The sequence below is a fragment of the Protobothrops mucrosquamatus genome, unplaced genomic scaffold, assembly GCF_001527695.2.
Source record: "Protobothrops mucrosquamatus isolate PMUCROS unplaced genomic scaffold, P.Mucros_1.0 scaffold_146, whole genome shotgun sequence".
In the NCBI taxonomy this organism is placed as follows: Eukaryota; Metazoa; Chordata; class Lepidosauria; order Squamata; family Viperidae; genus Protobothrops; species Protobothrops mucrosquamatus.
In genome coordinates this window covers 33,807-48,893 of record NW_015386222.1, presented here as the reverse complement: position 1 = coordinate 48,893, position 15,087 = coordinate 33,807, and the positions used below count along the sequence as shown (strand labels likewise).

General features: G+C 39.3%; 1 protein-coding gene across 1 annotated transcript in view; it reads right to left on the bottom strand.

Annotated features, from left to right (window-relative positions):
• Positions 1-14,070, bottom strand: part of WBP2 (WW domain binding protein 2) — an 18,201-nt gene extending 4,131 nt beyond the window's left edge. The window contains exons 1-6 of the mRNA XM_015819128.1: positions 13,733-14,070; positions 10,785-10,893; positions 9,328-9,463; positions 4,963-5,055; positions 3,028-3,165; positions 2,369-2,488 (exon numbers count right to left, since the gene is read on the bottom strand). Of these exons, the coding sequence (XP_015674614.1) occupies positions 2,369-2,488; positions 3,028-3,165; positions 4,963-5,055; positions 9,328-9,463; positions 10,785-10,893; positions 13,733-13,791 (655 nt within the window). The 5' untranslated portion in view covers positions 13,792-14,070. The remainder of the gene's footprint in view (positions 1-2,368; positions 2,489-3,027; positions 3,166-4,962; positions 5,056-9,327; positions 9,464-10,784; positions 10,894-13,732) is intronic.
• Between the last annotated feature and the right edge of the window lie 1,017 nt (positions 14,071-15,087).

Sequence of the window (15,087 nt, the reverse complement as noted above, 5' to 3'; positions counted from 1 at the left end):
GAATGTACAAATCATTGTCGTATGCTGTGCTAGATCAAACCAAACAGATCACACCGTTATTTAATACAATGTATAATCCCTGTTGTAATTCTCTTGCCATTTTCACCCAAAGCTGCCATATGTTCTTTCCTAGAGGAATGCAATCAGCTATTCAAATTCTGTGAAATCTTCTAAAGCAGGGGTATCAAACTGCCGGCCCGTGGGCCGGATGCGTCATGCCTAAACCGTGCCCCACCCTAGCTCCGGCAATGGGGGAAAAGTTGCAATACGTTGCGACACATCACGTGACGTTGCGAGTTTGACACCCCTGCTCTAAAGTTATTCAAAGGACAAGGCTAAAACAAGGCAGCAGTTTGTCTCATCCAATTCTTGCTTCAAAGATGGAATATTGCTTTAGCAACCACTTACCGTATTTTAAGTCATCCGCTTACAGTATTTAACTCAATTCTCATTCTTCCCTAAATGCAGCGTAAGTACAGAAAGCCTACTGTCCCTTAATCACATAATAGGATTATTCTGTTTAGCTAAAAAGAGCTTGTTTCTACCTACTTCCAATAGCAAACAGAGCACCCTTCTAAATTTCGTTATATAGTCCTGCTCAGTATTCAACTCAGACCTACTGCAGGGATAGGTTGCAAGAATTGTGACGCTTACTATTCTAAAAAACTAGACATTTTTAAAAGCTACAGGCAGGATAAAAAGCTGAAGTCTTTCCTTCTTCTCCAGGCAGATCTCAGGTTTTTGTGCACAAGAGGAAGATTATACTCTCTGACATACTGTCACTCTACAACAATAACATGTCTGTTGCCAAACACTGACTCCAGCACCAGATACCGGATTTGCCTGTAAAATTTCTTTCTAGTTCTTTGCTAATAATAAATATTATATAGTGAAAGTTTCCTCTTTGATTTGTAATATTTGTTGAAAATTCCTAGTCTGTGCTGTTGGACAAGATTATAATATGGTGTCAAATGAATAAGTTTAAGACAGAGATGGCGAACCTTTTAGAGACCGAGTGCCCAAACCGCAACCCAAAACCCACTTATTTATCGCAAAGTGCCTGGGCTGCATCAGCATTGTGGTGCCCTCGGGGGTTGGGGTTGGGGCGTGGCCCATTGGGTAGGCGTGGCTGCGGCGGTCATGGCAGACTGAGTGGGCGTGGCCATGGTGGGTGTGGCCACCTTGATGTTGCTCATGGGGGGGACACCTGTGGGGGCTGGGCAGGATTGGGGGAGATCCAGGGGGTCTCTGGTGGGTGGGGCAGTGGGCAGGAAGCTCGTCCTGCGGGGTGAGGCAGGGGGTAGGGTGGGGGTGCCATTGCTGTGGGGCAAGGTGAGGCAAAGGCGGCTGCTGCCTGACACCCTCAGCCCCCGCACACAGAGGCCAGCAAGCACATGGGGGCGTGTTCTACCACCTCTACTCGAGCTTGCTAGCCAGCTGCTTCCCCTCCTTTGTGCTGGGTGGGGCTGCTGCTCCGGGCACCAGCAATGGCGTAATGGACCTGCGCGAGCTAGCAGCGGCAGCGGCAGGTGTGCCCACAGAGAGGGCTCTGAGTGCCACCTCTGACATGTGTGCCATAGGTTCGCCATCACTGGTTTAGGAGAAAAGGGAACCAATTCAAGCATGTAATGTAATTTATATAATAAACTGTCTATGAGGCCTGGCTTTTGGCACACTTTATATACATATATACATAGGAATATATGCCCTGCATGCATTTCTTTCTCTTGTATATTTTTTCTTATTCTTCCTTTTTGATAACTGTGTGGTTTATTATTTTTATTTTGTATTCAATTAAAAACATGTTTAAAAAGTCATATAAATAAAACTTGTGCTGTTATTCTGTCTATGTAGAAATTAATCACCTGCCATCTCTACTGAAAACTCAGCCCTTCCTGGGTTTGTGTATGATGAAATTTGCTGGATGTTTTGCCTTTTTGTTGGTGATACATAGGGTTAAAAAAAAACCCTTTTCTTTTCTTTATGAACTGGATTTGCAAAGCTTGGCAATAACAAAAGGCAATTCCTTTATAAACAAAATTAGTTTGAGGTCCTACAAAGGAGATTAATAGAGCTTCAGCTGAGCCACTGTTAGAAATTAGCCACCTGAGTTAAAATTACATCTCTACAGAATGACTTTCCAAAATATATTTCCTTTTAAATGGGTTTTATAAACAAAACAAATGCTAATACAGTTTGCTAAGCCTAGCACAGCCTTTCCCAATCTGGTGCCTTCAAAATGTGTTGGTTGGGAATAACAGATAGTATACTAACATTCCGGCAAATGTGAACCCTGATTCAAAGGCTTTGCGCCATTCTATCATTGTTCAGAAAATGTCCTATCTTGGCCTTTGTGCAAGCATCTTACCTGCTGGAGTGGTGGGAAGATCTGGGCCAGCAGCAGGTGGTTCCATAGGCCCAGGATAGGGAGGAGGTGGAAGCTGCATGTATCCCATAGCACCATCCACTGGTGGACCAGGATACAATTCTAGGACAATGGAAAAAGACAGAGTAAAGCACTGCAAAAACAATTAGCTGAGTCAAACCCCAGAATCATTGAAATGCTTGTCCTCAAACTGACCTTTTTAGGTATTTTAAAGAGCCCAATTTATTTTTAAAAAGAGGAATTCAGAAACTGATATGTTATAGCATAATATAGCTCATGTTGCAATCAGAGCTATTTCAGATTTATTTCTGACCATGATAACCGCTTCCAGCTTATCCAGATTGGCTCCCTTGTGATTACATGGCTCTGAAAACTTTAATCAACCTATAAAAGGTACGGAGAAGTATTGGGATGAGAGCGAACCATATATTCCTCAGTAGAAACTTTGTAATAACTAAAAGCAAGTTCTTATATTACACAAAACAAGCCTTGCTCACACTTAACAAGGGAGTTGCCCATTTGGGTGACAATTGAAAATAGGATGAAATCAGGATGAAAAAGTGAACCTTACTGGGTTTCCCTACCGTATTTCTAAATGAAACATGAATTAAAAGTTGCCTTCGTTTACTTTCAAAACTCACCAGGTGGTGGTGGTGGATAAGGGTATCCTGAAGGAGGAGGAGGATACATCCCATTGGTAGCAAGTGGTGGGAAGGTATAGCCCCCATTTGGCATGTATGAGTAACCATAGGCTCCATTGGGAACTTCTCCTCTTGAAGCTAGAAAACAAAGATGAGTGAGTTAATTCAATCAGACTGACAGGAAGCATTTCAGGAATACAACAGACAGAACCCACTTCCACAAGACAATGGCACACATGAAGCTCACTGAGATTACAATGCCAATTAAATCAACAATTAGCAATATCAGTAATTACAGGTCTTGAGTCTCCTCAAGCACTCCTGTACAGATAGTCCTGAACTTACAACCATTCGTTTAGAGGTAATTTGAAGTCACAATGGCACTCACAAAAGTGACTTACAACCAATCCTTACACTTATGACTGTCACAGCATCCTGTGGGTGCATTGCAACTGCCATGTATTTAGGACAGTTGCAGCGTCCTGAGGTGATGTAATCACCGTTTCCAACCTTCCCAGCTAGCTTCTGACAAGCAAAGTCAAACGGGGAACACTGGATTCACTTAATGACTGCATGATTCACTTAGCAACTACAGTGATTTGCATATCAATCATGGCAAAAGAAGGGCATGCAACTGCCTTGTTTAGCAATCTAAATTGTGGTCTCAATTGTAGTTGTTAAATCGAGGACTACCTATAGTTATGCTATATTCTTTAGTTCTATCACTTCCTTTTCCATGTTGACAACTGAATTTGTGAAGCCTGGTACAGCAACAAAAAATGAAGCTGACAGCAGCGTAACACAGTTCTGGCCTTCCGTTTAAAGGCTCTAACAGATAAAAACAGAGTAGAAATGCAGAAACACAGAGCAAGCAGAACCGCCTAAGTCCAACTAGTTAGTGGAGGAAAACAGGACACCTGAGAAATGAAACTTTTCTCTGTCTCATGAAAATCAATTTGGTACTAGAAAGAGTTCAGAGGCAGCAGGAGAGGCCAGGGGAAAGGAGGCGGTTCACTGGAAAAGTGAGTGAAAAGGAAGGCTATAATTCTTCCCTTAGCACAGGGGTGTCAAACTCGCTGTGTCACGTGACGTGTTGCGACGTATGGTGACTTCCGCATGACACATTCAATCCATGGGCCGGCAGTTTGACACCCCTGCCTTAGCAGAAAGGAGATCTGAAAACAGAACCCCCAACTGATAAGCCATAGGTTTATGGAATAACAGACACAGGTGGTCCTTGACTTCTGACCATAGCTGAGCCCAGAATTTTGGTCATAAGTTGTTGCAGTTGTTAAGTGGGTCATCACGTGACCTGACTCAATTTTACAACCATTTTTATGATGGTCATTATAAAACCATGATATCACTACAGTTGATAAGCAAACTATGTGGTCATTAAATGAACCCAATGGCTGGGTTTTTTTGTTGAAAAACAGAAAAATAAAACACTGCAACTTCACAGTCACAGGGACACAGGATGCTGCAACTAATCGTAAATGTGAGCCGGTTGCCAAGCACACAAAATGAAATTTACGTGATGGAAGTGGAAAGGGGGAGGGGGTACCACAGTCATAACTTTGAAGATGGGTAAGTAGCTTTTTTAAAGGCCATCACAACTTCAAATAGTCACTGAATGAGAATTGCCTCTATTAAGTGAGGACCACCTGCATTAACAGCACACATAAGACTTCTGTTGTAAGTGCTAAGCCAAGAGTGAATGTATCTACTGGGGCTCTCGTGATAAAAAGAGCAATTTTGAGATAGGAATACCAAAATAAGCAGTTATTTTGTAATGAGTTTTATTTTAATTCACTCAACTATTTTAAGTAATCCAGGTACGTATGCTAATCTGAAACACATTTTCAACTCTTCATCAAGGCACACCCGGATTTCTCTCCCACCAGTCCTTAGCAGTTCTACTTCTGTTATAAATACCTTGAGATGCTACTTGCAACATACGCTGTCCAAACTCAATGGCACCTCCAGCTGAGAATGTCATTTTGAACGTTGCGGATCCTTCCCAACCACCTAGTAAAATAAGATAAGATAGGTGAAAAAAGCAAAATAAGTTTGTCTACTACCAGGTTTATCTTACAAGGCTCCTGAAATCCTTATAAGGCTCCTCCTCTATCATCTTTCCGTTAAGTTTCAGCCTAAGCCTTTTAGAGTAAAAAGCAACTTTAGAAAATGAGGGTCATGTTCTCTTTTTCTCCTCCTTCTTGTACCCCCGTTTTGTTTTAGACAATATATAGCTCAAGGTGGTGAATCGACCTAATATTCCTGTATTTTCTTCATAACAACAATCCAGTGAGGTGAGTTAGTCTGCGAGAAAGTGAACCAGCCCAAAATCACCCAACTGGCTTTCATGCCTAAGGTGGGACTAGAACAGAGAATTTTCCTGCTTTCTAGGCCAGCATTTAATCACTAAACCAACATGCTCTCTACGTGTTGCTACTTTTAAGAGCAGATACACACTTTCAAATTGTGGAGCCAGAAATATATTTTTTTTATTTAGATAATAAAATCTGAGACCTAGCTGATTCTAATCATTTGTGAATATAATTGTTCCTATCTCTATAAAAAAAAATATAAAAAATATTTAATGGCAGGGAGAATTGAGTGAAATCTTTTTTCTATAATGGTTGAGGCAAAGTGCAAAAGTGTAATTGAGTACTATATATATACAAAGTGGCGTGACACTAAGGTTACAGGGAGATGGGTTTTAAACAACAAAAAAGATCTGTGCCTCCAAGAGTCATCAAAGGCCAGGAAAGAAAAACAACAATTTGCAAACAATAACATTACACAGATTAAATTTGTTCTGAGTGAGCCAGGGCAAATTTGATTTGTTAAAACATCTTCACAACTACTCTTCAGATAGCCATAAATCAATCTAGAATGGCAACCATATGAAGTGAAATTAAATAAGAAATATGATTATATCTGGGCTAAAAAATATATGGATTATATAGGAACAATTTAGAGCTACAGGACTGTAAACAGACCACTGAACATATCATCAACGTAGCTGTAGTCCTTTAAATTTGGGAACTTCCAGAAAAGGGGGCTGTGTTTCAGCCTTTGATCCCTAGGCCTCATCCATCATGTAAAAATCATGGTAAAAGTATGTTTCTGAATTATATAGTTGACTTCAACCCCTATGTATGGAAAACAATGTGATACTCATGGAGGTCCATGTGCACATACCCTGGCTATCCACATATCCAATCATCCAATGTGCATTTCAGTTAAAAGAAACTAAATGGGAAGTGTGCATACCAAAAAGCAAAACTTCAGTCTCTGCTGTTATTGTTATTAACAACATCTTTGTATTCCATATATAAAGGGGTAGTAACTGAGGCTAAGTGCTGGGTTTGGAAGTCTGCCTACCTGCCCATAAAAAGGTACAAGTGTATTGGGGGGATAAGAAATATCCTGAGGGTCAAGATACAATGAATTATTGTGCCTCCTGGTAAATAGGTGTATATGAGTAGTCATAACCACACATAGACAGCCAGTTTTCAGTAGCCATATCACCTCTATTGTAGCCATTTTCTAACAGTATACACATATAGTATGTTTTCAAAACTCTAAATGTGCTCACCAGCCTCAAATCATTGCCCAAACACCACCCTAAAAGTAAAGTACTGAAAAGATATAATCAATATAATCAGACACTTTAAAAGATCCTTTATCTCCCAGCCAGATTGGCAGATTGGATATTTGAAGCAGATACTGAGATACGGATACTGAGCATCACTCAGAAGTAAGGCTCTCGGCTCTTTTAATACAATATAAAATGGCAGAAATTGACATTGTCATATTCCATTCTTCTGCTAAGACATACTTCATAGAGGGAAAAAACTGCTTAAGAGCCTTCAAGTCAATTAAATATGAAACTTGCAATCAAACAGAACTGCAAAGCCATCAAAAAGCAACCAAGATAAGAATCCTGCTATAGATTAATTGACCTCTGTGGGATCTCAGAATGCTGCTTGTCAAAAGCCATTTTACCTAAACAGATGAAGTAGTGTCTGATTTAGCTTTACTATAAGAAATAAAAAAGTCGAGATCCATTTTTGTGACATCTTGCTTTACCATACTTAATGAAAATAGACAGTGAGGTGGTTGATGTTTTCATTAGAGTTTTTATTAAACTCTTTAAAAAGTTTCCATACTCTGTATTATGATTTTTTTTCCTAATACTTCTAGTTGAGCTCTATAGTCTACAAAGAAGTTTGGGGGTGAGGGGGGGAACAGATCATGGAAGGGAAATCCATTCTCGATTTAAGACAGGCATGTCAAACTGCTGGCCTGTGGGCCAGATGCATCACGCCGAAACCGTGCCCACCCCATTGCTGGCAATGGGGAAAAAGTTCCGATACGTCGCGCGACATCACGTGATGTCGCGAGTTTGACATACCTGATTTAAGATAAAAATGTTAAAAAATTCAAAATTAAAATATAATAAAATTTGAAATATAAAATAAGAATGCATATTTTATACTTTGTGTAAGCAAGGAGCACTGGAGTTTCCCAAAATTATTATTATTATTAGCAGGATGAGACCAGAGTCAGAGAATTGAATGGGAACAATACTGCTGATCTTGGAGGTATCCCTCCCATCAGTTCAGGTACTATGGAAGACCATTCTCTTCTTTAGCATAGAACAGGGGTTCCCAACCAGGGGTGCTCGCATCCCCTGGGGGTGCGAGACGATATTCCAGGGGGTGCAAAAACTTGAGTTTTCAAAATTATAGTGTATATGCATAATTTGTTGCCGTTATTTCAAACTTTTGTAAAGGGGTGTGAGAATGTATCAGAAGCGTTCTAGGGGTGCGAGGTGCAGAAAAGGTTGGGAGCCGCTGGCATAGAAGATTTGATTTAATCATGACTGTTGAGACAAACATGCTTATTTGGTCTTTCATTATAAGTATCAAGACAAATATTCAGAATAATAGAGTTGGAAGGGATGTCTTCCAGCCAAACCCCTTGCCCAAACAGAAGACCCTATAGCATTCCAGACAAATCACTCTCCAACCTCTTCTTAAAATCCTCTAATGATGGAGCACCCAGAACTTCGGAAGGCAAGCTGCTTCACTGATTAATTGTTCTCACTGTCAGGAAATTTCTCCTTAGTTCTAGGTTGCTTCTCTCTTTGATAACTTTCCATCCATTACTTCCTGTCTTGCTCTCAGGTGCTTTGGAAATAGATTGTCCCCCTCTTCTTTGTAGCAGCCTCTCAAATTTTGGAAGCCTGCTATCATACTACCTCTAGTCCCTTTCTTTGTTAGACTAGATGTACCCAGTTCCTGCAACCGTTCATATGTTTTAGCCTACAGACCCCTAATCATAGTTGTTCTTCTCTGCATTCTTTCTAGACTCTCCACACCTTTTTGTATCATGATGACCAGAACTGGATGCATTATTCCAAGTGTGATCTTACCAAGGCAATATATAGTGATACTAACACTTCACATGACCTTGATACTATCCCTCTGTTGATGCAGCCTAGGACTCTACTGGCTTTTTTGGTAGCTGCAGCACACTGCTGGCTCATATTTAAGTGAGTGTCCACTAGGACTCCGAGGTCTCTCTCACAATTACTACTGTTGAGCCAGGGACAATCTATTCTATACCTGTGCATTTGATTTTTGTTGCCTAAGTATAAAACCTTAATTTTCTCACTAGTTATCTGCATTTTTTTGGATAGGGCACAGGGTTCAAATCAGGATCTTTCTAGCTCTTGAGCCTATCTTCTAAAGTATTGGCTATTCCTCCTAGCTTGATGTTGCCTGCAAATGTGATGCGTTCCTCTTCTATATCCTCATCTAAATAGTTTATGAAGATGTTGAAGAATACTGGGTCTAAGACAGAAACTTGGGGTACCCCACTACACACATCCATGTAGTTCCATTGAGAATATGAATCCATCTGGTGGTGATGCTGTCTATCCCACATTTTTCTATCTTACCAAGAAGTAAGTTATGCTCTACTTTGTCAAATACCTTACTGAAGTCCAAGTATACTATGTCCACAGCATGTTCACCCTCCATGTTCTCTATGTTCACCCTCTGAATATATCACCCACATGTTATTACAATGCATAATGATTCTAAACATTTCACTAGCATAAAGTAATTGAAGTACTCACAACTCATTTGTTATTTTTTTGTAAGTAAATTAAGATGAATTCAGAGTTCATTGCAAAGATGACGGAGCAGAATAATCCCAATAATTTGTGGATTGATTTTTGTAAGAACAGCATAAATCAAACGCCAAAAACATAGGGGTACTTACCTCCTGCCTCTGCTTTTACGACACCTTTGATGTAATTTGCTCCAAACACGGGTTGCTTAATTTCACATTCTTTCATTAAATAAAAGGGCATCATGAAAGACTGCATTGCATCTTTTCCCTTAGATACAAAAATAACCTGCAGGCAAAATGAGTACAGATTTTTAATGCTTAGAATCAGAAAAACAAAACACTAGATTTCATTGCTACACACTAACTAAATAATCTCAAATAATGTAACTAATGTTTCAATTAATGCTTCCAAAACCTTAGGAAAATAGGAACCAACAATTTATTTGATTGATACTATGAAGCAGCAATATTAATCTATTTCTAGATAGCTTTTAAATTGTCAAGATGCTCAGTTGATGTACAGTATTCATCAAATAGCAATAGCAATAGCATTTAGGCTTATATACTGTCCCATAGTGCTTTATAGCAGGGGTCTCCAGCCCCCGGTCCATGGACTGGCACCGGGCTGCAGCATGCCAGAAATCGGGCTGTGCAAATAAGCAAAACCCCATCTGCAAGATGCAGGCAGTACATGAAACCACAACCCCTCCGCTCCACAGAAAAACCTCTCTCCACGGAACCGGTCCCTGGTGCTCAAAAGGTTGGGGACCTCTGCTTTATAGCACTCTCTGGGCAGTTTACAATGTTGAAGCATTATTTGCATATTGCTCCCTACAATCTGGGTCCTCATTTTACCAACCTGGGAAGGATGGAAGGTTGAGTCAACCTTGAGCCCCATCAGGGTGAACTTCTGGCTGTGAGCAGAGTTTGCCTGCAATATTGTGCTTAACCACTATGCCACCAGGGCTCTTATCCAAAGTGTTTGAAATACCCACTGCCCATGTACTTTCAAGTTACTGAAGCAATTCAGCTATTCCATCATCTCTTTTTACTAGCTTCAGTTTGTTCCACCAACATAATTCTAGTACTGCTCCATACTTCAACTGAAAATTCTCAAACTAGCCACTGGAAATGAAAACTCAACTCATCATAAAGCTTCAAGGGATAAGGGCACTGCAAAATCATGCCATCTGTTACAAGCCCAAATCTTTTTTGTAAGCCCTCAGCCATTGCTTCATGTTGCCTAGAAGATCTGAACTTCAAATTATGGGGCAGAAAAGGAGAAGAAAGGACAAGGCCAGCCTTACAGTTACCACCTTTGCCGCTCCTATTTTACAGTTCAACTCATTTTATGCTCCTTTTCATTTGGCTTTTGGGCTTACCAAGCATAAAAATGCTAATTCCAAATGTCAGTCACATTAATACAAAGATTAAATGCAATAACCCAGTTTTTAACAGAAGGGACTACATTGATATGTATTCTCCCACATCAATATAGTTAAACCAGAATACAGAAGGTATAGATAGAAAGAGAGAACTATCAGGAGTTTTAGGATCTTTTTCTCTTTCCAAGCGTGCATGTAAACAAATACACATTGCTGACTTACTCGATATGGAGTCATGAAGACACTGCCTTTCTTGGTCCCTTTAAATGCCTCTGGCATATGTTCCATATCATGGAATGTCATTTCAATGTGCTCGTAATTCATCAAGATGCTATATTCAAAGAAAATAGACAACAGATACTAAGATTTACTTCCTAGAAATTCTTTTACATCTAAGACAGATAATATAAGCTTTAACACCACTGGCACAATAGTTCAACAAATGCAACCTGTAAATTAATAAATACAAACAGGCACACAATGATTATCAGTGAGGTTGTCAGCAACCCGTTTTGTTGAAAAACATGAACATGAAAACCATCACCAAAAAAATGAGCCAACTTTACTCAGCATGAGTGTTGCCAAAGGCAGTATTCTTAACACAGCTAAAGCTACTATATATGAAATGGCATAATTCAGTAAAATGACTACTTTATTTATTCCACCCAGTTTTAATACTGTAGCAGCAATATCAAACTATTCCATCTGCCACTTGGATAGGACTGTTATTTCAATGCATGTATTTTGTGCATCCCGAACTGAGACAAGTTGTCAGTTCTCCTAGTCTTCTACTTTTCCACAGGATTGACAGAAAAAAGTTCCTATCAGCCTTTCTCAGTATATGTTCCTAAGCTCTGCGGAAATAAAACTGGTACTCTCTTCGTGTACCATCACTCTATAATCTTTGCTTAATGGTGTTAAAATCAGACCTCAGCCTGAGGATTTATTATCTTTTAATGCTGAAGTCATATTTTTATTTTTATATGCTCTCTTTCACTGCTTCCAGGGAAGAAACAAATATAGAAAACTTTGTAATGTGAGGGATTTCAATATACTCTGCCACTTCTAAATGCAACTGCTTTTTTGACAAAGGAAGAACAAGAAATGGCAAAAGCCTAGTCAGATGAGAAGAGTTGGCATGGTGGTAGATTATATTATTTCATAATATGACATCAAGAAGCCTTTTGATAGTTTGTACTGGACAAAATTATTAGAAGACACTTATGGCATAAGTTCTTTCCTATTGTGGAAATATATATGATGCTCTTTTTGAGGATATTCTTTCCAACATTAACATTCTCAATATATAAACTGCAAATAACAAAAGTAGTACTGGGATTTAATTTTTAATCTGAGGAGATAAAAACCCAGTATCAATTTAAGTCCTTGGGAAAATTCAACAAATGCCATATGGAATGTAAAAAGCCACTGAAGCATGTAGAAGTAGAGAAATTATCTTATTTTGTGAAGAAAAGGGAATGGAAGCCAAGTGTCACAGTTTCTCAGTTGATGATGCAACCTTATGAAATACCCTCCCCTTTGATTTAAAGCTTCTTTCATCTATTCTGACCTTTAGGAAGCTACCAAAATTGAAACTTTGCCAAAATTTCCATCTTTAGTTATATTATTTTGAGTTATTAATTGTTGCTATTAATTTATTTGATTTTGTTTGGATTTGTTGCATTTATTTATCATAATTTATACTTTTGTTTGTATATTGGTTGTTTAAATTTATTTGCATAAATATGGAATTTTTCTGTTATGGATGTATTTGTTGATTGTTTTATAAAATTCGACGAGTCTGTGCTGATTCAACAATATATAAGTAGAATAAATAAAGTTATAAATATATAAGAAGTAGCTATGAAAGGCTGGAATAAAGGAGAAATCACTAAGTAATTTGGATTATTTACCTGTGGCAACTTTCCAAATCTGAAATATGGAATGTTATATATTCTGTACAGGTAGTCCTTGACTTAGCAACACGATTGAGCCCAAGATTTATGATGCTAAGTGAGAAATTTATTAAGTGAGTTTTTACAATTTTCTTGCCATGCTTGTTAAGTAAATCACTGCAGTTGTTAAATTAGTAATTCTGTTGTTAAGTGAAACTGGCTTCTCCATTGACCTTGTTGGTCAGAAGATAACAAAAGTTGATCACCTGACCCCAGGACACTGCAAGAGTCATAAATATGAACCAGTTAAGCATCCAAATGTAAATCACATGACCATGGCGATGCTGCAATGGTCATAAGTGTGAAAAATGGTCATAAGTCACTTTTTTCAGGGCCGGTGTAACTTTAAATGATCACTAAATGAACTGATGTAAGTCGAGGACTACCTGTAATTCCTGTTCCCCTTAATGTTACATTTACAAATGGAGTATTGCCACCTACATCCACTGTCAATGTTCCAACTTTTATTCTCATTTGTTTTCTGAATTTTACTATTTATTCTCCCAACTCTGTCCTTGTTTGCCCCAACTGGTATTCTTTCCAACTTCTTTCTCCAAAGAGTGAGTGGAAACTGTGATTTTTAAGCTGATTCTTGAGCTGGCTTGCATCTATTGACTTGCCAACTGCTCAGATTTGAGCATACTGACAACAATGGAAAAAAGGTATCTATATTATTGATATTTATCACTAGCAATATCATCCTGCTATGTTAAAGGGAATAAGGAAGAAATCTTATTTATTTCAAAGTATCTTCATGGGAAATGTGGCAATAAATTAAAGTCCTTGGAAGCAAAAAAGAAACGCTCTTTACCAAATTTTACAAGCTGGGGATATTTAGGAAAATATGTTACGCTCAGGACAAGTTCTATTACACACAATTCTTAAGTCGTTTTTCCACTGTTAGGTAGCTAATTTTGTTTTCATCTTATTATGCCCTCAGCCAGGAAAATGACCATATTGCAGCATAACAAAAAGATGATAGTACGCTAAAGACTATTTATGATAGCAAGGATCAAACGAGACATAGAAAAAGCAAGAAGAGAAGAGATCGGGACGGACGGCGACGAGGAACTTTCTCTCTCCGCCCCTGGAGGCGGGGCACCTGCGAAAGGGCGGGGCCCCGGGAATCAGGAGCCGGGGAGCAGAGGGGGAAGAGCCGCTGACGCAGTATGCTCAGACCGGACCCCCACGAGCCGCAAATGCCGCCCCCAGTACCTTTCGCTGTTATTGATAATGACGCCGCCTCCCTCCGAATGGTTCCTGTTCAGCGCCATGGCCGATGAGCAACTGCTGACTTTTTACCTAGCACCCGCTGGACTGAGATCCTCTAGCCTAGCCGTTAATAAAGCGGCTCTACGCAAGTTCTGCGAGCGACTTCCGGCTTAGAGGAGCTCTAGGCAACGAACCAAACCGGAAGAGGAATAAAGCAACGGGGGCGATGCCAAGGCATGATGGGAAATGTAGTTCATTGGTTGAAAGGTTGCTTTTGACCACTAAAATTTGCGGAAAAGTGGGAGGGGTGAATTTTCTAATCACGAGTTCCTGTCTGTGTGTGTGTATATGTTTTATATATATATATGACATTGGATAAATGCACTGGATTCTATTCATAATAGTTGATGCTTTAGTAAACGCAAAAGTGTAATGTCGGAATAAAGTTTAAAGTTACATAATGCTAGTCTCTTAAAGTTTTGCTAGTTAGATACAATAATTTCAGATTCTGATAGTTCTAACTTCACATACTACTTATTTCTCTTCATTAAACCTATCCCTGGTGCATTTTGGGTCACTCTTGCCTATTTTGCTGAGTGTGTCCTTCTTGGACTTCTGCAGGAAAGTGTTAATGGCAACTCTCATAAGAAGTTGCAAAAATAAAAGTCAAGAACGTAGGACATGATGGAAGTTGCCTGAAGGCAACTTGCTTCTAGACACGTTTATAAAGATAGGTCGCCTTGCAACTCCTGTTCCATCTGGAGAATATTGAGTGAGTACTAAACCTATTTCTGTTACACAGGCACAATTGAAGGTTAAATGGCTTGCAATCTGATTCTCAGAGACTGCTGATTATGCTAGGACAACATCTAGCTCTAGCCAGCAAGAGCTGCAAGAGAAATTTTCTGATGTCCTTTTGTCAGAGACTCATTCAACAGTATTTGACATATAGAAGAGGGTTTATTCTTGTGTTGCTCCTAGGCAGTAAAATCCCTTCTTTCTTCCATTATAAAGGCAGCTCAGATCATTTTAAGGCCCCTGGACCACATCCGCCCCTTTGGCTACCCCTGTCCAGCCTGCATGAAGTCAGTCAAAAATTAGAGATCAAATGTAAGTAAGTGCCACCATGCATACAACTGCATTTTATTTTGAAGGTGACTTTTTTAACGTGTGTGTGTGCATGCATACCCACACATCTTCAGAGCCCTATTAGTTCAGCCCTCCACAACAGTCCGTTTCTTACAATATCTCTTGGGAAAATTAATTGCCTACCTAATCTCTAACTAAGCTCTTCTAATTAATGCTTTTTTAAAGTTTTAATGTATACCTTTTACTTTTTGTTTTGTATTTTTTTTAAT